This window comes from Cariama cristata, unplaced genomic scaffold, assembly GCF_000690535.1.
Source record: "Cariama cristata isolate BGI_N322 unplaced genomic scaffold, ASM69053v1 scaffold21819, whole genome shotgun sequence".
NCBI lineage: Eukaryota > Metazoa > Chordata > Aves > Cariamiformes > Cariamidae > Cariama > Cariama cristata.
This window is the reverse complement of record NW_009637710.1, coordinates 12,587-36,421: the sequence shown is the minus strand read 5'-3', so window position 1 is coordinate 36,421 and position 23,835 is coordinate 12,587. Positions and strand designations below refer to the sequence as shown.

Below are 23,835 nucleotides of genomic sequence, written 5' to 3'. Positions count from 1 at the left end.
GTTAATAAAAAGGAAAGACTTATATTCTTTGTGAAGAAAAGGAGCATTTAAATAATCCAATGAAATATGCTTCTATTATATACATGGAAATTTTGTATAGACAGAAATATAAATGGACTTACATAAATGCACACTTTGCTTCTGAAGAAGGTGACAGACTGTTTCTTAAGTGTAACAAGTATATACAGCACATCAACGAAAGGTATACCATGTCCTAAAACTCTGTATTATAAAAGCAGCCTTCTGGGATGTAAATACATGATTTTGTATGGACTGTAAGGAAAAAATTGTCTGTTAAAAAATTAATGCTGTGATGCACTGTTCTCATACGTTTACTTTTCTTTTTCCTTGAAACCTAATCTAACAATGATATACCCTGTGAATATTGGCCCAGAAAATATTTTCATTACAGTCTATTGAGGAAACAACTCAACATATATTGCAGTTTCAAGTTTTCACTGTAAACTTGTTGAAACAGAGATTCCCAGATCACATCTCCTTAATGCTCAGCCCTCAGAATTTAAGCTGGGTCTTCAAATGAGATCCCTGCAATGTCGCTTGAGAATATGTAATGCTGTAAGCACTTTTTTTTTTTGAGGGCGGGGGGCAAACAGCCTCCGAATACTAGTTCTGCGGATTACCAAATTGGCTGGGCTTACACAGGGATCAAGGAACACCACCTGCTGTTTTCCTCTAGGCCTGATTCTGAGCTGCCATACAGAAATGAATACCAAAAAAAGTATAACATTTGTTCAAACAGAAATTAAGGGGAATGGGTAACATTCTGCATTGTTAGTATCAGAGTAGATTGTTACCCTGGCAGCAACAGTAGCAAGAAACATCATGTTGTATGCACCCCAATAAACATATCCTTTACTTGTTTTTTCTCATGTTTCACATGCTAATTTTCTAAACTACCACCTAACCACATTGGTAGGTATATTCCTTACTAATTGTTCTGATTTTATATCAGCTTCTGCTGTCATAATACCAGGCTACTCTTGTTGGAATTTGATGTTCTATTTCTATTCAATACCGTAATTAGGTGACATGCGTCTCAGGAAAGGGATGCCAATTCATTTCCTACCAGATCCTCTTTTCTATTACTTCATAGATCCTCCTGTAACTTCTTTTGCAGAAAAGCAGAACTGCAACTGTCTGAACTGTCCAGTGAAGAGGAGGTCTGAGGAAAGTGTAACTCCTTCTGAAATTACTGACTTGCTCCTAGCCCTAATTATTTCTGACTTTCTACCAACCTCTAGTAAAAACAGTCCTCCTGTATATGTTAAAATCAGCAAGAAGCATACTTTTTCACATGCAGTGTCTTGTTTTCATACTTTCATTTTTCAATAGGTTGGCAAGATTAGCAATGTGGAAGATGGCCCAGTTCTGAAAGACACAGTGAAGAAAATGTTAGCGTATTTCTCTGTTACTAGAGAAATAGTAAACTCTCTATCACAGTTGCACATGCAAAGAGGCAAAAAAAAAGGCTCTGCCCAGGAATGTTGGCTGTCCAAAGGTATTAGTGCCTTTATGGTCAAATAGGAAATAAAGTACCAAGGTGGTTGCTTTAATGCCTCCCAGAGCAGTTTCAAAACATACTTCTGTCATTACAGGCAGCAACTGTCAATAGATGGATCATTCATACAAATGGAGTCATTCTGTTGGGCTGACAACAAGCTGAGCTTCTTTGAACATTGCCCACAACATTCACTCTGTTCTGAATCACCAGCCTTCAACTTTCAACCACAGTTCTTTGCAATTGTCTTCTATATACACTTTCCGCCCAGGAAAAATGCATTTTAAAAGCAGTGAGGAATCCCAAATGTAAGTGCTATTGAGTTATTAGACAATAAAGAAAAGCAATTGAAAGGCCAAGGGACTCTTTTTGTTTTATTTTTTTCCTTCCCACCAGTGTTTATGAGAGCTCCCTGGACTGGTTTATGACTTACTGGTTCTTTCTAAGGAAAGTTATTTCATCTTTTGACTACTAGACCAAACTTCGGGGCTTACAGACGATCCTGCTGTAATGCTAAGACAGATGCTTTGTTTTGTTTGTCATTCTCTGGAATGGACTGGCTCCAGATGCTGCTTTCCACTGCAGCTAGAAGTCCACCTAAGAACGAATTCCCCTTCCAACCTCTGGACTTCACAGAGGAGGGAAGAAAGGCACTAACAGAAAGTAGAAAATCCTGCCCTGCAGTGTTATTGGCACTCAGGCTGCTTTGGCTACATAAATAACTGATGAAAAACAGCTGCTTTATTCACATTATCGTTCACATTTTTTTTTCCTGAAAAGTAATCTCCGTGAAAGAAGGACAGTGTATTTACTTGGCTTATAATGAGACATCCTTTTGGGTCATGCTATAGCTAAAATTTTTTTAATAAGGGAGAAAGGAAAAAACATATTCCAGAGGAGCTTAATGCAGCACAGCGGAATAATGGCAAAGCGTCTGTTGGTATCAAATGATACACTTTCTGGCACTAAACTCTCGCTTCTAAACTCACTGAACCTTATCAATTTTGAATGTGAAGTGTCAGCTTAGCAGACACCTAACGACAGTAACCTTGTAAATAGACTAGTTCCCTTGAAAATCTTTACCAGCCATGTTCTCAAGCTAAAAACCAGCTGATGACCCAGGATCCCATGACCATAAAGCACAGGTTAGGATACAGTTTCTTGGCAGAAGGAGGCTATCTAGGTCTGACTGACAGTAGGACAGATGCAGCTGTGAGGGAATGCATCTCTAGAGATTTGCCTGTCCCTTTATGTGGGAAAAATCTGCTCAGCACAACCAAGAGGAGACAGAGAGGAGCCGAGAGAAAAAGCAGACACTGATGCACTACCAAAGGGTTGTTCTTTTCCAGCAGAAATACTGCAAGAAGCCCCTAAGGGGTCCTGCTGCACGCAACTAGTACAAGGAAAGCCACCCAAAGTGACAGGGAGAATTCCCCGAACGGAAATCTTAGAAAATGGATGACATTTTGCCTTTTATTCAAAAAAGTTCTTTCCAGTGCTAGATCAAGTACCAGTTTCAGCTCTGTCAAGAACAGACTGCCTAGGAAGGCTGAAAAAAAACCCCATCAAACCAAAAAACCCCACGTGGAGGTATAAGTTCTTCTTGCTCTTTTAGAGATGACAGTCGTAAACAGGCTTTTGCACATTATTGCATGCAACTGATAATGCCATGAAGCCTTAATGCCTTTTCATGATAATGCCATGAAGCTTTATCCAAGTAGCAGAAAATGGAAATATCTGGATGATAAGGACAGGTATTGTTCTTGTGGGCTTAGCCGGACATCTAGACTCTTTTGAACAAATTGGTTCATATGGGTCTGTAAGACGCACAGTTTTTGTCTCTGCACAAGAAGAAAGTGCACCACAAAGAATTAAGTAATGTTTGAGCCATTTATACAGGAAACTTTGATGTTGCTTCTGTCCCCATTAAGCACTGAGCATCTGTCAGCTCTCAGCTGGGATTTTCAGTCCTGGCTGAACACTCAACTTGTAGAGTTAATGAATTCTTGTAACTCCTCATTTCAGAGAGTTTGTGATGTTTCCTTTAGGAGCTGGTTAGCCATAGAGGAGTCAGTCATTTTCTCGCTCATTTGCTACAGACAGGTGTGAAAGGCTGTTTCCAAGCCAATGCTTTAACAGTCTGACGGTAGCTCAGGATGTTCAAAAAATTAAAGCTCAGCACAGTGGCTACCCCAAATGATGGAGCAGAGGGTACAGTGCACAATGAGACTCGTATCTCTCTAACATCAAACACTGAGTTCATTAATGCCTACAGGAGCAGCCTCTGGCTTGCCCAGGGCCAGGGAATTTGCATTCCCCTTTCAAGCACCAGTTACAGGCTCCTGCATCTGCTGCCCAGCTTCTGTGCCAAGGCAGCAACCGCCTCCTCCATACCAATCACTCTGGCATGTGCTGCCTTTTCTCGGTGAGAAGCTGGCCCACAAGACAACACACAAAGCCCACAACTTTGGACAGAGGCTGCATAATGCTTTTTCTCCTTTTATTTACAAAGGCTTCATTCTAACTGCATAAATAACAAATCCATTTCTAAACCAGGCTAGCAGTCAAACTGTGTTACAGCGGAGGAGGAAAGGAGAGAAGTTATTTTTACAGGTAAGCTAACCCTTTGTTCAACCCACTGGCTTTCTCTAGAACTATAAATGTAAAAAAGCAGGTTAACAAGGATAGCAAATACTGCATCACAGAAGCTCATTTATGTACCTTACTAGTGTGTCATCCTACTTCCAGAAGATGTGGAAGAGGAATACATAATTTCCCCCAGCTTTTTACATAAACCAAGTCCTGCCTATAAGCCTCAACAATGGGGGAAAGATGTAGAGGGGAAGATGGGAAAGAGCTCACCTGATGAAAGCTGGGAGGTAAGTCTGTGAACTGCAGCAGCAGTCTCCTGCTTTCAAAGCATCAGCCTCTTCTTTCTCTTTCACCCTAACTCAGGGAATGGGAGGAGAGGAATCCTCCTCCACCGTCAGGACTTGAGACCCTGCTGCTGGTGCTCATGGAATATGTAACTTCCAGCACCTTGTACCAGCAAACAGGCTGTAGTTAAGGACAGTATCCCCATTGATGAAGGCTACTTCAGCATGTTCTTACAGAATTCAAAAATGAAATACTTGTCTGAAAAGGCACGGACAGAACATAAAAACCAGCTTACCCGCAAACTCAAGAGATGTAGTGTGATAAAGAGATACATTTATTCTTATATCTTTTCTTTTTTAAATAACAGTGGCAGGATAATTGCAAATACCTTTTTTGCCAACTATGTGCTTTTGCTTAGTGATTTTGCATCCAGGGTGATCTACAGCTACAGTTTCTTTTTTTTTTTCCCATCAGGTTCTTCCTAGGTTAGAGTGACTAAGTATTCAGAGCTATACAAACTTATTAGGCGTGTAACAGAGTGCACTACTTCACAGTCATAAACCTAATCCATAAAGCAAACACACAGGGAGACTGTTTTGTTCACAGCTGTAGTTGAGAAGAAACCTCATCTTTTTTTCTTTTTGGCATCTTGCTATTTGAGTCAAAATGGATTGCGTTCCCCATTGTTACCCTCTCAAAAAGCTATTACTAAAATGACTTAATAAAAACATACTTTCATATTTCAATGCAGTTTGTACACCAGTTTCTCAAAGACTATTCTAGAAAAGTCAGCTTATTCAGCCTAATGTAAGAGGAAGGTCAAGTATGGAAAATTAGAGTAACAAAACCGTATAGTAAAAATAAGAACGTCTGCAGCATGTAGTGGTTAGTTGTAAACTATGGAAAGAAAGAAAAAAAACCTCCCTAGAAGTTGTAAAACAGACCAAGCTACATAGCTACTATGTTTTTGTAGCAGGTGCATTTTCTACCACAGCCTTGATTTTTATTACTTTATAATTTTTAAATAACTTAGAATAATAATGAGTTTGCCTACCAGCAGCCAACTCAAAAACATAATGGAAAAAGAAAAACCCCACAGCCACCATTACAGTGGTGGGGAGAAACATTCCGCAGCAGCCAATTTGTTGTGTCCAGTCCTTTCCCTTCTTAGCAATCCCGATCAGGTAAAGTCCCTGGCTATATTCAGCTTGTTAGGAATGGAAGTTCTTCAATGCAGGCTTGGGCTTCACTGAAAGGAACGGTGATTTTTTTCCCCTCTGTAGTCTACTATCAACTCTGCAGAGTCCTTGTAGCAGCAAGCTGCAGCAAAAGGAAGGGGAAAAATACTCCATCCAGGTGTGAAATTATTCATAGGCGGCATCTGAGCTCTTCAAAGGATTCTGTCAGCGCTGTCCTCAATCAATACTTCAGCCTGAATCACAGCTGAGTGGGCTGTGATTTTATCTCATCCGTCAGATGTGAGAAGCTGACTGTTTGTTCTTGACTTAACTTGTTTTATCTTTGCTGACACAATATCGCAACTGACTGCACATTTTTCATCACTTTGAATGCCACTCAGTGTACAGAAAAATAAACCAAGCCATGCCCCTTCGTAATCCACATAACGTAGCAACGGCAGAAACAGCAGCCCTCTTGTGCACTACACTCTGCCCAGAAGCGCTGACCTGAAAGGAAGAGGTAAATGTCAATAAAGTAAAGACAATCATTAGCATGATGTAAATGTTCTCAGGCAGCTTTAGAGTGCCTCAGATAGGGATTCTGTGAAACTGAGGTTTGTGTTATCACAGATTTTCAAGCTCAGAGTCTTTGTCTGTCCATCTTGCCACCCTGCCTAACGCAGGATGTCTGTGCACTGATGTGAGTAACTCTCCCTTTCTGTCCTCTACCCAGAATAACCGAGATTAATCAGATGAAATTGTTACATCCCTTGTGATATCCCAGGAAAAACCAACATGGCCTGAGGAGAATCCTTAGGATTGTGGTGTATGGTTCTCTCTCTGTGGTGCTGCAGAGTGGATCAGAAGAGTAGGGGTATTACATCCATGGGTACCTCTAGGTCTTAACGTAGCAGCTGCCTGCAACAGCGACAAGAACACCTGACTAATGGTCAGTTCCTTGGGACAGTGGTAGTTTTAAGACTAAAGTGGAGGTATGGCTTAGGGGTGAAAACACAGACTATTTATACACTTGCTTAATTCTGTGTCTCCATCTATGCACCTGATTAGTTTTCTCTGCTGCCACAAATTCAACTAAAAAAAACCAAAACAGTTGATTGGCAAAGCATGAGCTAAAACACTGCCATAATTAGTAAAATGAAAGAGTTGATGAGGCTATGTTCAACCAGCAGTAGAAGAAAAGCCAAAAATAGGATTTTGTTTAAATTTGTTTTTCCCAGCCTGGACTCTAAATTGTTACCTGGTTTCATGAATGCATTTGCCCCAGAGCAATCTTTGTGCAAACTCATCCCTGTCTGAAAGGCTAGGGTGCATAAAGGGATGCAATAACTGCAGAAACATCTGCTTGGAAACCAGAGTGCTCCGTATAGTACTTGTGAGGAAGTAGAGATTTCTTTGAAGTTCAGAAAGTATTTTTTCCTACACCAAATAATGTAAGAAATTAAGACACAAAATTGCTTATTCTAACTCCCGTCCCCTAAGGGAGAGAAGGCTTGAGAGGGTTTAAGATAAAGACTGACTGTTCTCTTTTTTCCAAGAGTCCCAGACTGAAGCAGGGGGGATTTACACCGATGCTGTGCCCCATCTGTTGAAACATGTAGCATGCCATTTGGTTTTAACTGTTTGATGCTTGCTTTGTATCCCATTCTCTTTATTTATTGATGCAGGCAACCTCTGACACAAACCTTAGTGTCTTCCATCTGTCCTTTTCAATGTGATTCTCGGGACTTTCGCTCTCATAGGAAGCCAAGTAAAGTGCTGCAATCAGAAGCAAATACAGTATGTTAGGCCTACTGGCATTTTAAAATTTGCTCTCCCTGGAAAGTGGACTGAAGTTAAATGAAGCGGGCTTGTATTATCCATCCCTTGGATTAGGGCTCCAGAATCCCATTAGGAAGTATAGCGTTGCTTATAATTACATCCAGACAATACTAACAAACAGTGCACAAGAACAAAGACTACCCTGAGGGGGAAAAAAACAACTAGCAAAAACTCACAAGCACAAGAGTGGAAGAAAACACTCAAAAGAAAAAAATAGTGCTTTGTAAGCAACCAGCGAAGTCCCTGTTTTCTTTCTCAAGCAGCTTCCTTCAGTGTAAAGCATCCTGGAAGTCCATATAAATATCCTTCAGATGATATTTACAGGACCACATATCCAGTCAACTTTTTTCATTCCACTTCAGAGAAAAGGATAAAGTCAATTCTCACAGAGAACACGCACATAAATGGAAAAATCTTATTTTCTCTCTCATTTGTAAGGCAGAAACATTTTTTACTTGCCAGACAGAGATGTCTCAGGACAAAGTCTTTCTTTACTGTGAGGAAGCAACAACTTAACATGGAAAGAGCCTAAGCAGTAGCCAGTGACACCAGACCTGCAGGAAATCCAGAGCTCCTTACCATCATCACTGAAGACTGGGACGGTGAGCAAGTACTGCAGAATCTTACGATCCCTTTCAAAAGGACAATCCACTTGCTTCCACGTCATAAATTCACTAACTTGTTTTGCCAGTTCCCAAAATTTCTGTCAGAATAGAAGAGAAAACAGAAGAGGTTACATATTGAACAGTACTATTTACCCTGAACATTTCTTAAAAAGAGAGAGAGATCTCGGTTTCAAGTCCAAGGCTTGGATTCTCCTCGGCTTTTAAGCTAGAATTGAACGTGATCTGAGTCAACAACTCAGCTTCTAACTTTTGCGTTTCTGTTTCAAACTGGGATGACTTCCCACTCCTCCACGCCGCTAAAATTGTTGTTATTTATGAATATAAATAGTACATCATCATCTGCCCTCAGTTTCTTTTTGAGGAGCTGATAACACTACTTATGCCTAACTTTTCACTTTCATGTTGCTCATGCTTGCTAGTTTTGCAGTGAAATATTTAATATTTAATACTGACAGTTCAAAATCCAGATGTTCCATTTTAGTTAGTTAATCTGAAATGTTCAATTTTCTTGCCGCAAATTCATGCCAAAAAAACTCATTCCCAATGTAGTGTCTTGATGTCATTCCTTGATAAATTCTTTCAATTAAAGTTTAACATGCCTCAAGGTGGATTCCTTGAGTGAAAAGACATTCCAGATCATCATATAGTCTAGATCTAGGCTAATTCAGGCCAATGACTACAAGTGAAATGTACTGTAATTCTGTGTGAGTGACTCAGGCTTCTTGAAAGCTGAAAGCACCAGAAAACAAATCATTTGGTAATCCACACTGTCAGATAACAAGCGTGAAATCAGAGGCAGAAGAACTACTGAAAAACAAGGGACTCAAAATTCCTTCACTGCTGCTCTATCACATGTTTCTTCAGACACAATTTGTGACTGACATGTATGAAAATACTGCATATATATCTTGACAAAGGATGAACTCACCTTTTACATGTGGAATTCAAAAAGAAGCTTTAAAATACCAATTTGAATGATTTTGTCATTATGTATAATAAACCTGTGGGTTGAAATGTTTAGATGAATTTCAGCACTGGGAAAAAGTTCTGACTTTTTTCCCCACTAAAAAATTGTGTGTATTGAAAGGGTTTCTATAAACATTCCATCTTCAATAAAACTGTTTTTTCCTGTCAACCTCCCAGCTCCTGTGAGAAGTAACAGATACACTCAAATTCCACTTTAATTTTGCTCTCCCAGAATCCAGCGGAAGCTGAACCATGACCTGCTTCAGTTTTCTGTTAAAGGGGCTGACCTTGTATTAATACCTCACTCAGTGCTCTACTTACTTCAAAGTTGACGTGACCGTTTGGAAGACGATTGGCACAACCCTCGTTAAGGAAGTAAATATCTTTGATCAAGAGGCTGAAGAAAGGTATTACGATCTAAGGAAAGAACAACATTTTTCTCAGTTTGGTCCTGAATCAAAACATAATGGTCTACAGAGAAAAATAAAGTACAGAAAGTAAGCAAAATGCCGAAGGACTAAGATCTGTATAATCTCTCTCTCTTTCACTACACAAAAATGTTGCATTCACTGCATTTTAAAGTACGTGATGTTTCTCTATAAAGAAAGTTCTCCCTTGCGTGGTAAGCTAATCCTTACAGTTTTATTTCCAGCTTTGTGCCAAACTGCTTCCGTTACCTTGAACTCTTCCTGGCATGTAGCTCCCTCAGGGTTACAATTAAAGTACCTGTTGGCACTCCACTGCTGGTCAACTGTGGCTATGAGGCATGTTTAGAACAACAATATGCCTAACTCATTTCATTTCAACATCATGTCCCTCTTGTTTTCACTTTCTCATTCTTCCTTGCAGATTCCACAACGTAAGAACTCAGAGGTGCCTACTTCCTACATGTAATTCCTGCAGGGTCTCTCTTCACATAGCTCTCCCTCTTGACAGGGACTTGCTTGGTCAATGAGGGGAGATGCACATTAAAGCACGGCATGGACAATTTGGGGCTAGCAGCACAAGTGGCTTTCAAACTACAATTCCCTGAGCTTATGCAAGAAATTGAACCTTGGCACTGACCGGCTCAAAACGAAGTATTTCCTGCCAACTGAACAAATCAAAGTATTTTTCTTTGGAGAATGCTGGCACATTCTTACATTCTTAAAATGACTGTATTTTAATTTGCATCCTACAAAAATTTTCACAGCTGCACATCCGTGTGGCAACTGGGGACAAAACAAATATCACTTATCACTATTCCCATGGAAGACTTCGCTGCACCATTTCAATATCCGTTATGTTCTTTCTTTGAAGTCTTAAAACTCACTTTTCTCTGAAAAGAAGCAAATATCTTACATTTAAACTTCTTTGAATGATATGTGAACAGATCCTTAGGACTTAGAAAAAAATCTCTGCTTTTATTTGCATGTACATAACAATATAGACCAGCAGACTGTACATGGATTTGCTTCATCCTGCCTGGAAGTTTATTCTATGAGCATTGGGTTTATTAAACACAGCATGAAGTCCTAATATTATAAGCAGTTGATAAGCAACTGCTTCTAAGTGGGGAGCAGCTAGGAAGCTATTTGGCTCCTTTCCACAAGAACTACAACTGAGATTTTGCACTAATGTGTGACTCAATCCAGTTTATTTCTCAAAAGCTATTTTATTCTAAAGAGCAAAGTAAGATGCCACCTCTATTAATGCATAGTTCACAGCCACTCTTGAATCTGGAAGGTGGATTTTAACCCACTGCATTACACAAACACCTGATTCGTCTCACCATTTCCAGTAAAAACTCCAGAGTATATTTAAAGCTCATCTGAAGACAGGGGAAGGGGACTCCACAGAATCTAGATGAAAGCTCCATCTAGATTTGAGTTTTATAGTATCTTTTCTGAGTAAATTTTAAAGCTTTTCCACCCTAAACCACAGACCACTTAAAATTGAGCATAAGTAGCAGTTATAAGAACAAATTACTGGCAACATCATCTCAGTCCTTAGCCTTTGCGAGATAAAGTTCTCTGTCAAAAAAGAAATAAGCTGAAGCAATGTACTTATGTTATTTAAATAATCAAAGGAACCACTTAATGTTTGCAGCTTTCAGTTAGCACCAAACTGAACTGGCAGCCCTCAGATGGTAATTTTCATTGAGCCGCTTGGTTTCCTCAAATATGCCATTTACTTTCTTGGTAGCTTATAGGTAACATTTAGACATTCCCAGTAAAGAAGGATTCAATTTTGAGGCTTTTTATTGTTTTTAAAAGCCCACCAGGGGTAGAGTTGCTGAGAATCAGAATCCCAAGACAAAAGCTTACCATACAACTTAACAAGCGCATTTCGTTTTTGCCCACTGCCAAGTCATTTCTAAACGTACCTTCTCTCTGTTGCTATGAGCTGTCAAGGACCTTTGAGCAGCTCCACGCAGAGCAGTTCGATAATTATAAAAATTGCTAGAAGGGTCCATCTGATGCTACAAGGCATGAAAAAATGTAAATAATGAGCCAGCGTCATCACCACACACAATTCTTTTTCACTTGAGCAACTATTTTAAAAAATAGAGGTCTGCTGAACAGCACCGGAAGTACAGCCTTGTAGAGGACTGCAGTATCTCCTTATCTGTTCACTGAATCAGAAGACAACTTTGTTTTAAAACACGTGCACTCAGCACAACAAAGGATCCAATACAAGTCAAGGGCAGGAAAGCAAAGGCAGGCTTCACAGACCTTCTTTCTCTCTCCACAAAGAAGTTGGCTCAGCTTTAATTCAAAAGCCAAAATCATGAAACTAAGACAACAAGGGGTCTTAGCACTAATACTCTGCTCTTTCTAACATGTAGGTTTCTCGGAGCTGATTCAGTTGCAATGGCAAAGTAAGATCAGACACTAAAAGCTGTTAATGCCCCCACCTCATTGATCCAAGCCTGACTGCTGCACCTCAACGACTAGGTGACTAGGATGACTGCATGGCTCACAAAGCACATCCTTAACCACCAAAGTCCAGCCTGCATAACAAGGTTGAATGAAATAGGGCTGTAATCTTAAGGGCAACTTCCTGAGCTGTTCAGCCACCCTTGACACAAGGAAGGCTATCTCTCACCCAAGGGTGGTGGAAGGAAGCGTGAGGTGGCTACAGCCATCCAGTTCTGGCCTGTTGGCATAACAAAAGTCAAATCTCCTGATGATATTAATAAACATTTCATGCTTGCATCAAGTACGAAACATTACATTTTCTTTATCTTACTAATAAATAACCTGAATGAATCGATTGCTATTTACAGCAGGATAATTAATTTGTTGGTAAATAATCTGTTGGGTAAAACACGAACTTCTACACCGCTGCACCTACATGATCTTTGACAAAGGTCTCTACTACCTGAAGGTAACTGAAAATCAATTAGTCCAAGACAAATTTCTCTGAAAGGGCAAGGCAGCCACCTTACAGCTCACCTTGATTTTCAAAGGCAGAACTGTATTAGGTCAAGCCACACCATCTCTCTCAAGTGTACCTCCCTTTCAAGAAGCTACCTACATTTTTCTTATTTTTTTTTTAATAATTCTTAGAAAGTGGGTTTGGGTATTAAAAAAAATTACTTCAATTTCCTTTTTCCAAATCAAAAGAGCACAAATTGGCTGAACAATTCTTATTACATCTTCTAGAATTTCCATTAAGAGCACAAACATGCTAAATTAAGCACGTCATAATGAAGCCAAACTTACATTTTAGAGCAGTTAAAAGTAAAATGTTATTAATGGCCCCACACCCAAATATTGGCCAAACTTACCTCAAGAATATCAAATTTGGCTGTCTTTACTTTTGCCCAAGTTTTCTTTAACCGAGACACAGGACTCATATTCATGCCAGCTTGGTATAAGAGAGAGAAGTTGTTGGAGTATTAAAAAAAATCTTTCCAGTAGCTAAGGCTAGAAAGTATTTCTAAAGCAAAGGAGCTATTAACAATAACAAGTATTTTCGACAGAGCTACTCAGAAATCAGACTTGTTTTCTTGAAATTCCAATGTTAAAAACAACTCTGGAAACAAAATCAACATCACTTACAGAAAGAAAGCTCTAAAAAAATGCTATGACATTATTTATTGGGTTTTGATAAAATATGAGTGTACAGTAGAAAAGTGCAGATGTTTTCTCAACACCATCTCTTACATATTTAATTGAAAACCTCACATATCCATGAAGTTTTCACATTTCAAATTAAAAAAATATTCCCAATGTTTTCCTATCAGATATAAAAAAAGGTGTGGAATTTTGAAACCACTAGGATATTTATGCTGCAATAGAAACAATGGAAGACATCAATCCTCCATATTACAGGAAGAGTTTCTATTCCAATTTAGCACTAAAGTTGGTTTCAAAAAGTGGGGATTTAGATCTCTGAACAGTTGCAATGAAAACTTTGCTTTTCTGTAATTTACACTAGGGCAGTAAATAATTTCTTACATACACAACACTACAATAACGCTGAACAATTCTCCACCACTTCCCCTCCCAAATTCATCCAGCAGACTTTGGTATAAAGCACCATGCTTCCTTTATCTGGATTCAAACAGGGACAAAACGTCTCAAGACACATACTTACAAATAATAGCCATTAAGGAGTTAAAGTTGCCAATGTTAAAACACTCCCGTGCCACATCAGTGAAATACTCTATCACTCTTGCTCTGTGCTTCTTCTTCACAGGCTGCAAGAGATGCCATTGGAGTGTTATGCTCAGCAAGAAACAGAGCACTCTGACCCATCCCCAAAAGAAAAAACCACCCCCTTAAAAGTCTTTTCCACATGTACCACAACTTCACACAATGCTTTACATGTAGAGGAAGCCACACTCTTGTGTTCAAAAGCCCTCAGGAAAGCAAAGACAACTCAGACACCAGGCAGGTAGGGAGCAAGGACAACAGGTAAAGAGGCTCTGCCAAGAAGAAGGGTAAGAAGAACAGCAGAGCAGAGAATAAAGTAGAATGAAGAACAGTAGAGCAGAGAAGGGGGTCAGCACAGAGGAGAGAAAAGACACCTCCATTCGCAAGAAGCATTCACAGGAGTGAATCATAGAATTATCTAGGTCAGAAAGGACCTTTAAGATCATCCAGTCCAACCATAAGGGAGAAGGGCTGGCCAGATGGACTCCTGTGCCAAGAAGGGCTAACCCAGCATAACATCACCACTGTGTCACATGAACAAGGCTGAGGCAAGAGTATGACGCTGAAAACACCAAATTTATTTCCTTTTCAGCCCTGTGCTGACTTGATCCACATGTGAAAAAGTCCAGAGCTGTGAGAATGAGAAGCCGAAGGGCACACTGAAGGGGCACCAAACCTGAAAAGGCTTCACAGTTTTAGACAACTAGACTAAACAAAACCTTTTAGCAGAAGAAGTCTTTGCTCACCATACAGATTTCTGTTGCAACCAAGTAACTGAGCCTGTTAAACCATTCCACATAGGCTTCCAGATTCCGGGTCTTCTTTCGATCTCCATAGCAGCTCTGCAGACAGAAGAAAAATAGCAACTTTTAGTGTAATCTTCATCTTTTCCTTGAGAGAGACCTTTTGGCTTTCCGCCTTGCCATCCCTAAACACTGTCAAGTAACCAGGAATAGCTCAATTAATCAAAGTGACAAAAAGCTTAGAGGGAAAGCAGCAGTAACAGTATTTGAGCAAGTATAACTTCTTCCTGAGCTGTTTGCTCAGTAAAGCACTCACACAGGCGTGTGGAATCCATCACCTGCCGTAAGTCCTACTGGGATGCTATAAGGACTTAGCATAGACTGACACAAATGATCAAAACTAAGTATCTGCTTAAAGCTTCCTTGAAAATGAGCACTGTTTCAGTCCTCACTCCTGTCCCATTGATATAATAGCGACAACATTATGCCCTCTGCAAGTGTAGAAGGAAAACAGAGGCCAGCCCACTCCACTGGCACATTATGTTTGGTTGTTGGCACCAAATTAACACACTGCATCCTAACTTCGGGAGATCAGCTCTATCATTCTGAATGGATTCTCCTTTTCTTAACCAGTGCTATTTGTTCTGTAGTGTCTTGGAACGATTCCCACAACGCACGGTTGCCTAAAAAGGGGTAGAGAGCACTTTTAGTGATCTCTACCTACAAAATCATTTTCAGAGACTGTCTGACTGAACATCAAATTGTAAACTTGAGTCATTCTATGCTCTTTGTCAGTTTTAGGGAGGATAGTAATTCAAGTTTTAACTGCCCGACTTTGGCACAGCTCATTTAGAGAGCATAAGTCATCTTGAAAGCAGCACTCAAGGAGCCGACAACTCTAGCACGGTTAGTTAAAAACACTGCGTCTTTGCCCTTCATCTCACATGGATCTATAGCTCACTGCCCCCTTTTTGTGATGTGTGCTCTACCTGCAAATTGCCCCACTTGCCAATTCGCTGCAAGTTCAGTTTACTAAAAGGAAAAACCGATGTTGAAAATGTGTAATGCAAAAGCTGAAGTTAAATTCAGCTTTTTCCAGCTGTAGACCACATAGGTGGCCTGGAGAAAACATTCACAGGATTAAGTTCTCCCTTAGCTTAAATCAGAAAAAACCAGCAAATGTGTTAATTTAAGGCAATTTGTTGGCTGAGTTCTAGAGCTCCAGGAGTTGTCCTCCAGAAAGAAAAAGCATCAACAAAATTTTTAAGTGGAGTACTACAGCATTTTCACTATAAAGCTTGTTTCTGCTTGTCCTCATTTATTGCTGGACCTCACTTCCAGTTCATGGGGCACCTGAGCTCCAGGATTTTAAATGCCGCATTTCAGAGCTGCTCCAGATCTGCTCCAATTACCTTGTCATTATCCAAAGGATCCTTTTGCACAAATGCCTGGACAAATTCTTCTGGTCCAATATAATTGAGTCTCTCCTAAATAAAGCACACAAGCAGTCAAGTCATATCCTACGTTAACCTGCATTTCCAAAAGAGGGGAAGGATGAAATCATACTTGAAGTATAACAACTCACAAGCTCTATGTGCGTCAGCTGCTGAGCTAACACATAGGGATCATTGCAGACTGTGATTATGTCCCTCTGGATGGACTGGGGCTTGGTCTTTAGAACCGTGAGGCGATCTGTGGACGTGGCATTAATTTTTGCAAGTACTTCCTCATACTGGCTAACAGTGGCAAGCTTCCGAATCAGGTTCTGGAGGAGTTGCTGTACGGTCTTCCGATATATCTGTCATGACATGAAACAATTGGGAGATGTTTTCAAAATGTGAGAAGATAGTATTAAAGTCTGCATGACACCAAAACAGATTGATGCTGATACTTGTATTTGTTGTCAACTTTAGATATGCTCTACTATGTGAGTTTCTAATGGCATTTGATCAGACCAAAATGAATCCACCTGAGGATTTAAACACTGATTGTCTCACAGATTCAAAAGTGACCCAGTTAACTCTAGGAACAGCAGAAAAGACATGCAAAATCTACTGCATGAAAAGTACCACCAATCACCAGACAAAATAGAAGAAATGAAATTACTCCATCTTCTCCTGCTTAAGACCACAGAAAAACCAATATATGGTCATTCAATGATGACAAAAGGGCCTGCTTCTCTCTGGAGTAAATCAAGACAAGTTTCAGTGAAATCAGAGTTTAAACTTGCAGTAAATCTGAGAAAAAGGAGAAGATAATAAAATCATCTCTCTTTTCTTTCACCTTGCAGGCCTTTCCATGTGGTGATTTAAGTTAATAGGAGGGACAAATTTAAGTAGGAGCAGGTCTTGACTCTTAAGTAAATAGAACCGTGTAACTGACCCCAAGGTAGTTACTCTTCCAAATTCCAGATACTGTCCTAAAACTATTAAAGCAAAAACCTAAGTGGCGGAAAAAAGGAGCATCCAAAACCTATTGGCAGCACAGTATAGTGTGATCAGTCCAAGGCAGGAATGTTTCCTGTATGCTAATGAATTTGTCATTCCCTCCAAAGCTGCCACTCATATGGATTTCCAAATTTACTCAAATACAACAGGACTCTCTTGGGTCAGATTCATTCTTGAAGTCATTCGTGTTCAACCAAGGCTGAATTTGTCTTACTACTTTGTAAATAATTGCTTTCTGCTTAGATGTGTTTTGATTTTCTAGACAAATACACACAGCAAAATTTTTCACCAGGGTGGGTGGGGAGAGAGCAGGGGGATCTCAAGCTTTTAAAGAAAACCATCTACATTTTCATTAGGAGAACACAGAAGTATTACTTCAAGTGCTGAGCTTCCATAAATAGGTGTTAGGTGACACACACAGAGACCAGTTTAATTGACCCATTCCCTTCCAAATTCTTTGAAATTTCACGTAAGAGAACTTTATGAAGCATTTTCTTGCCCAGCTGGTAATCAAGTGAGAATGAAAAAAACATCTAAAATACTCAGGATGAATTCTGGCTACTGACGGAAATCACGTAATAATCAGTGGGTTAAGCTTCAAAGCAAAAAAAAATAAACTTTGCCTGAATTTGTGGTTCATGTCAACGCAGACCTCAAAACAAAATCAGGGAGAAAACGGGTGAAGATACAAAGCTGAACCACCTAATTCCGGTCAATCTGCTTCTGTAGCTGGAAAACCCCACAGAAAAGGCAAACTGGGACAGATACCCTCCGAACCAGAACAAGAAATTAGGGTAATTAGCCCACATCTGATCTAACAGCAGTTCAACATAACAAACATCCCTCTGTCCAGTGATGAGCTAAAACCCTCCCGGCACAAAGGCAGAAGGAAATGCCAGGTTCCTCGCACACCTCATAGATGTACCTGAGCCCACAAAACCCAACATCCCTCTGCTCTTTTGAGCCTCAGTCTCCTCTTGAGCAAAGAGGCAGTAACCTCGAAGCATTCTATGCAAGGATAAGCTTTGGACCCGTAACACGTATTTGCTGCTGGACTATTACTTAATCTTGTGCATTTTTTTAATATTATATATATGTAGATACACATTTAACAACACACCGATGAACTCGCACAATATGTCTTTTATCAATTAGGTATTAATTTGATTGTAATATGGCTACCAGTCAGCCTAAACACATGGTCTTCCTCTAAATTAGGTTTACCATTTCCACGTATTTGTCCCACATTCTCAATTTTGATTCTATATTCACACTGACAATGCTGATATTTATTTATATTTAAAAACCTCAGAGGATTGGACAGTATGGGAGAAAGTGATTGGACACTTCACCTCAAGGTTACCTCTTTGTGTGTGCCCTGTATGGAGAGTGACTGGAAGTACCATTACTACTTGCTAGATATGTTAAATGAATTTCCACAGTCAATCTCACTATATGATATCACGGTGGGGGAAAAAAAAAAAAAAAGAGGTCAGAGGACCTCTCAGGACACAGACAGGGGAAAAGTGGAAGGAATGGAGTTAAATCAAAGGAGAAGAGGGGGAAAAAATAAACCCACCAAAGTTTTTCCAAAGACCTTTTTTTTGATGGAGCAATATGTCAGCATGGTGAACAGTTTTAGCTGGACTCTTACTGATAGCTCTCAACAGTACTGGAGCACAATTATTTGGGAAGTAGAGTAAGAAGCTACAAGTAGAAGAGTTGTAGTGAACAGGATTAGGAAACACTGCTTGTTTTGTATCCTTCAGGGTAATGACTCACACAAATCCAAGCAATCTGTAGAAAAGTAAGGTCAAGGAAGTTGCCATTTACTGTTCCAAGCAGTTCACAACAATGCAAGTCAATTTACTGCAGCACTTGCTTTCCCTTTGTCTTTCTAAAGGAAACCTCGAAGTCAAAAAAAGCTCAGAGCTAGAGCTAGAAAAGATCCATAGCTCACTGCCAGAGTAAGATTGCTCCCTAGCACTCATTTTCTAGCAGTTTGTACATCTGCCTTTCCCCTCAATAGATTATTTCACTGCTTAAACTGTCCATATTACCAGAAACTTCACTGTAGACAACCCTTCCCTCTTGCCATTTCACTCCTGCATCCACCAACTCAACTTCTCCCAGGCTAAACAGTTCACTCTCTCTTTTTGTGCCGGAGGGTATTTTTCGAGTGGGTGTGAGTCCTCAATCTTACTCCTTTTCCTTGAACTGCACTTCAGTTCCCTATCTTCCTATTAAGAGTACCACGAAACAAAACAACAGCGCAGGAGCACTGTACAGGGAAAGGTTCCTCCTGGTACCCCCACAGTGAAGGCAAACCCATTGCCTCTCCATAGTCCTGCAGTAACTCTAGGTTTGCCCATCATATTTGATACCTTTTTCATTTGTATTTCATACTGCATCCCACTCTCTTGTCCTAGCTTCTTTTGTCCCTCCCCGCTTTCACCACATGAAAATGTATTTCAGTTTCCAAATTCAGTTTAAGTTTGTTCTCTTCCATCCTTGTTTACAGTCTCTCAAGATCTTTCCAGGCCTTTGGCAGCACTTGCAACTCCTCTTAGTAAAGCTTGTTAACGTGCCGTTTGCTGCCTCATCCGTATCATTATTCAAAAGCTTACATAAGGAACACCAGCCCCTGAGGAACACTAGAAACATGATGCCATTTAGCAATTGCTCTTTGCCTTTATAGTTCTTCCAAATGCCACTCTAGTGTCTTTGTAATCTTAGTATTATGCCAGCTACACAATCTGCTTACTGAAACCTTGTTAATTGCCTTTCCACTAAGTGAATATAAGCCTTCGCTTTTGGATGAGTTTATTTCAGTACTTACAAGACAAGCATCAGTTAAGCATCAAAATATTTCATAATACCTCCGTGAAACTTCAATTTGAGAACTGGGACTTAGAAAAAGATCAAGTGATTTTTTCATGTGCTCCATCCACAGGAAGGAATACGACTGACTTCCTCTGAGTCCACATCTGATACTTTAAGCTCAAGACAATTCTTCCCAGTCCACTTTTCTTCTAGAAACTTTTCCCCAAACCTGCTATAACTCTTCCATTAACCTACAGGTCAGAGGCCCAATTCCAACACACCTTACTCACACAAATCGAAGGAATTATCAACATTGGTAGGGATTTCTCAGATTTGCAAGGCTTCCCAGTGTCTTATCTAGCTTCTTCCAAGCAGAATCGCTAAAATGAAAAATACTAACACCCACCAAGTTGCATCTGTTTGCACAATATGCAATTATAATATGGGTTCTGGGATGGAGTGGACCTTGCCAGTGCTTTGAAAAGGATTTGCTTATGCTGTGTGGTTTCTTCCTAGGCCTAGGTATTGGACAGAACTTTTTGCCAACCAGCATCTTCATAATAAGCTAGCATAGCCACCCAGAGCCATACCATGTTATTAACAACAACAAACCTGCAATATCAAAGCATTAAAGAAACGCCTTTTCATCCAATAACTTTGTGCACAGACAACTTACCTCATCACCACTGGCTATTCTTTGTGCCAATTCCTTTAAGTTCCTCATCATTCTTTCATCTCGGAAATCATAAGGAAACGTCTCTGTCCATTCAGTCAACAACTGTAGGATTTTGGGTGCAATCTTTCGTATCCGGTTCTATTTGAAAATGGTAAGGAGGAATGTTACATGCAACAGCAATGCAGCACATACCTATCCCAAAGGAAGAATTCCCTTCTGTAGGATACTGTGGAGCATAAGGGCATGAGGGTCAGTTAAATTCTTAAGCTTCATTTAATTCAGCATTGGATTCCAGGCCAGAGCCAATACCCATTGAAGGCAATGAAGAGACTCTCGTTGGCTTAATTGACCTGGAAATTAGGCACCAGGTAGGTGGAAATCTTAGAATGTTTCCCCTCATGATCAGGAATGTCTCAGTGCAAGACATTTATTAGTGTTTCCATAACTAATGGCTAACTATCAACAGTGGAAGCGATAAGCTCCAGTTCTGCCAAGACTTATGTGCACACTATACCTTATAGGAGGAAAGCAGTGGAATTATTCAAGTATCTTCATTTAATTTGTGTAATTTTCTACTGGGGTGGAGGTTCTATCCAAACATCCACATCCTGCTCTGTTTCAACTCTAGACATGACACACATAAAAACATGCATTCTCGTGCAAAGAGGCCAGCAATCTGAGCTGCTCCGCAAAGACTGCAACAAGAGTATAGTTTAAGCACACAAGGCAGGTCAGTGTAATTCCCACTGACATGCTTAATTCATTGTTACGTCTTTCCAACCTTTTGGCATTATACATCCAGATGTTTGGAACAAAAGCAACCACTGCAGGGCCAGTGCAGGATATGTCATTAACAGCAAGCACTTTTGTTTCTGGCCCATGTATTGGTAAAACAAACAGTGCAGCAGCCGCAACAGTCTTCATGGAGGACAGGTTGAGCAGTCTGGAAATTGCCCATGAATGTCAGTGAATAAAGGGTCAAATTCTAGTTGCTTGTATTAGGTTTTCAATCTGTTTAATTCTATTGAGGACTCTCTTGAGTAGGAACATTTTGCTGTGGCAAAATAGAGACATTTGACTGGAACTAACAGGAGTCCATAAGAGTGAGGGATCTTACCTTGTCCAGGCCAGGCTCACTTAGTCTCTGCTGCTCAAGGCACAGATGGCAGACTTTGGCCATCAGCTCATATGGATGCATGAACAGGCGTGAACTGAGAAGGAAGGTGAAGATGTATGTCCTCTGCAAACAAGAGAAAGACAGAGAAAGGGATAAATTACCACCAGTTTTGTATTTTCTCAAAATACGTTCCTGACAAATCAGTTCTTAATACTTTACTATCTGCAGAAGAAAATTCTGCATGTGGCTGTGCCAAGAGCTATTACTACAGCAGTAAGTGTTTAATTTAACACTTGTCATTGGTCCAGAACCAGCATTAAGAATTTGTGTTTGAGCCAAGTAATGCAAGATTTAACCAAAACAAGGCAGGGCAGGGCTGGTTTAGCTCTCCTATTGCACACAGCCTTATTACAAGCTCAGTACCTGAAATTACTCACAATAAAATTTCAACTCATTTTCTCTTGCTCTACAGTAAACCCTTGTGAGAGCCATTACAAGATTACATAACTCTTTCCAGCCCAACAGTGAAATAAAATTCATGCTCCAAGTCCAAGGTCCTTAGAATACCAACAGAGAACTCTTGTCTGCTTCCACGTTGCTAGTGAAAGTAAACAGAAAAAACCAAAAAAAGATGCCAGTTGACCAGACTGTTGAGCTGATGCAGTTTCGCCACATATACCATCGTTACTACACTGTGTTTGCCTGTCTGATCTCAGTGAACTGCTCACTATGACCTTGTACTTCCTTTAAGTATCCCCAAATACCGTTCATTTCTTGTAGTATTGCTTGTCTCATGGGTGAAAGCGGAGGGAACTGCATAGCTTAATTTTACAGAATAAAAATTAGTAACTCATTCTGAGGTTACAAGAAGAGGCTTTATTTTTCCATATATCATGATTTGAATTCATTGTGAGATGGATATTCAAAATATCCACTCCATTCCCCACATTGCCAGTAGTTAAGTATCTATGGCATCCACAAGAAAGTTTCTACAATGTTCCGGTTCTACAGATTTGGAATAAACCATCATGTTTGACCAAGTGGTGTCTAAATTGCTACATGTTTAAATTTTACATTAAGCTTTAATGGATAAGCACTAGCTTAAGCACAGTCCTGTCCTGCTGTTAACTCTGATCCAAGTTCAAAAAGATCCTGTCTTGGAAACGTGAATAGATCTATGACAATAACAGAAGCTAAATATAAGTGTTCAGCAGGAGCCTTTCAATAAGCAGAGACGCAGTTTCGTCATCCCTCAGTCATCCCCAACTGCCCCCCCAACCTTTTGATATTATTCTTTTTCCTAAGAATTATATAAAATGTCTCAATGCAGAGATGCATCTAGACAGACCAAAAATTCTCAGATGACAAACATCCTGTTCTCACATCCAGCCTCTGCTGATTCCAAACAGTGTGGCACTAGTTCAACACTTCAGTTGCTAATTGCAAGATACATGTGGACCTCAGACAAGGATTGTTTTTAAACTAAATACATTCATCCCATCATGCTGGTGGTCATGCCTTTCTCCTCAGCTTGCCTGACAGATTTTTCAGGGCCAATGGTACATACAGTCCATCGAACAGCAAGCCACACTAGGTACTTACTTTACAAATGAGTCACCAGGGTAGTGCATCTCACAACAGGAGTAATAAAGAATTAGACTTCCTAGGTTAGGTGAGTTACTGCATGCTGCGCTCACATGAAGCACATATTTATCCAATCGTTGCTCACCAGTCACTTGAACATCTTCCTTAGTAATTTGATGTGATACATACTGCTTTTGTTGCACACATGAAATATCCCCTTTATGAGATGCATCAAGCCTAGCCATATAGCTAGCTGGGTGTATAGACTTACGTCGGGATAGTAATCTACATTGGGTACCAAGTGCTGGATCAGAGCTTCCAGAGACCCCGAGAGGAGGCTATTGTCATGGTAATAGAGTCCTCCACAGTTGTCCTCTTTTGACTGATACAGGTTCCTGTTGTAGCCGCTGCTGTCAAACATAGCTGCAAAGGGAGGCGTCTGTGGCATCCTTTCCTGAGGAGACACACAAAAGAGATACGGGATAATTACCAAAAGGTGCAACGTAAGAGGCTTTCTACACTTCACAGGTAGTCCTGCACTAGGAATAAAACCTAGCGTCACACCCTGGGTTGCTTGCACACAGCAGTAAAGACTGTACTGTCTTCCAGCCTGTGCAGACTTCTCAGGAAAGGGCGAATGCAGGCTCTCATCACTACCCATCTATTGCAGTTGCCAGGTTCTTCTTTTATATCTTGCTGTTTCTTCATTAAATGACAGATAAGAGGTCAAGGTGAAGAGTTAGAAGGAACGTACAAGAATCCTGACAGGTTTTGGGAACTCAAACTTTCTGTAAAGC

At 40.2% G+C, this 23,835-nt stretch overlaps 1 protein-coding gene across 3 annotated transcripts; it reads right to left on the bottom strand.

Annotated features, from left to right (window-relative positions):
- Nucleotides 1-5,925: 5,925 nt before the first annotated feature.
- Nucleotides 5,926-23,486, bottom strand: RASGEF1B (RasGEF domain family, member 1B). Of its 3 annotated transcripts, XM_009708454.1 has the most exons (14): nt 23,310-23,486; nt 21,455-21,577; nt 20,338-20,475; nt 19,891-19,893; nt 15,977-16,189; nt 15,804-15,878; nt 14,395-14,490; nt 13,590-13,692; nt 12,778-12,857; nt 11,371-11,466; nt 9,327-9,422; nt 7,993-8,116; nt 7,278-7,350; nt 5,926-6,081 (listed from the first exon to the last, which is right to left on the bottom strand). In XM_009708454.1, exons 1-14 carry the CDS (start codon nt 23,484-23,486, stop codon nt 6,057-6,059), a joined length of 1,422 nt encoding a protein of 473 aa, XP_009706756.1. In that variant the 3' UTR covers nt 5,926-6,056. The 3 variants fall into 3 exon arrangements, with proteins under 3 accessions (XP_009706756.1, XP_009706757.1, XP_009706758.1); XM_009708455.1 differs by lacking the exon at nt 19,891-19,893; XM_009708456.1 differs by lacking the exons at nt 19,891-19,893; nt 21,455-21,577.
- Nucleotides 23,487-23,835: the final 349 nt, after the last annotated feature.

What these genes read in the sequence shown, in the direction of transcription:
- RASGEF1B (XM_009708454.1), bottom strand. Translation starts at nt 23,486, where the DNA reads ATGCCACAGACGCCTCCCTTTGCAGCTATGTTTGACAGCAGCGGCTAC. An exon ending in GTGAGCCTGGCCTGGACAAG is followed by an intron (nt 20,476 to 21,454) that starts GTAAGATCCCTC and finishes ATTTTCAAATAG; the next exon opens with AACCGGATACGAAAGATTGC. An exon ending in CTCCTTAATGGCTATTATTT is followed by an intron (nt 12,858 to 13,589) that starts GTAAGTATGTGT and finishes TCTTATACCAAG; the next exon opens with CTGGCATGAATATGAGTCCT.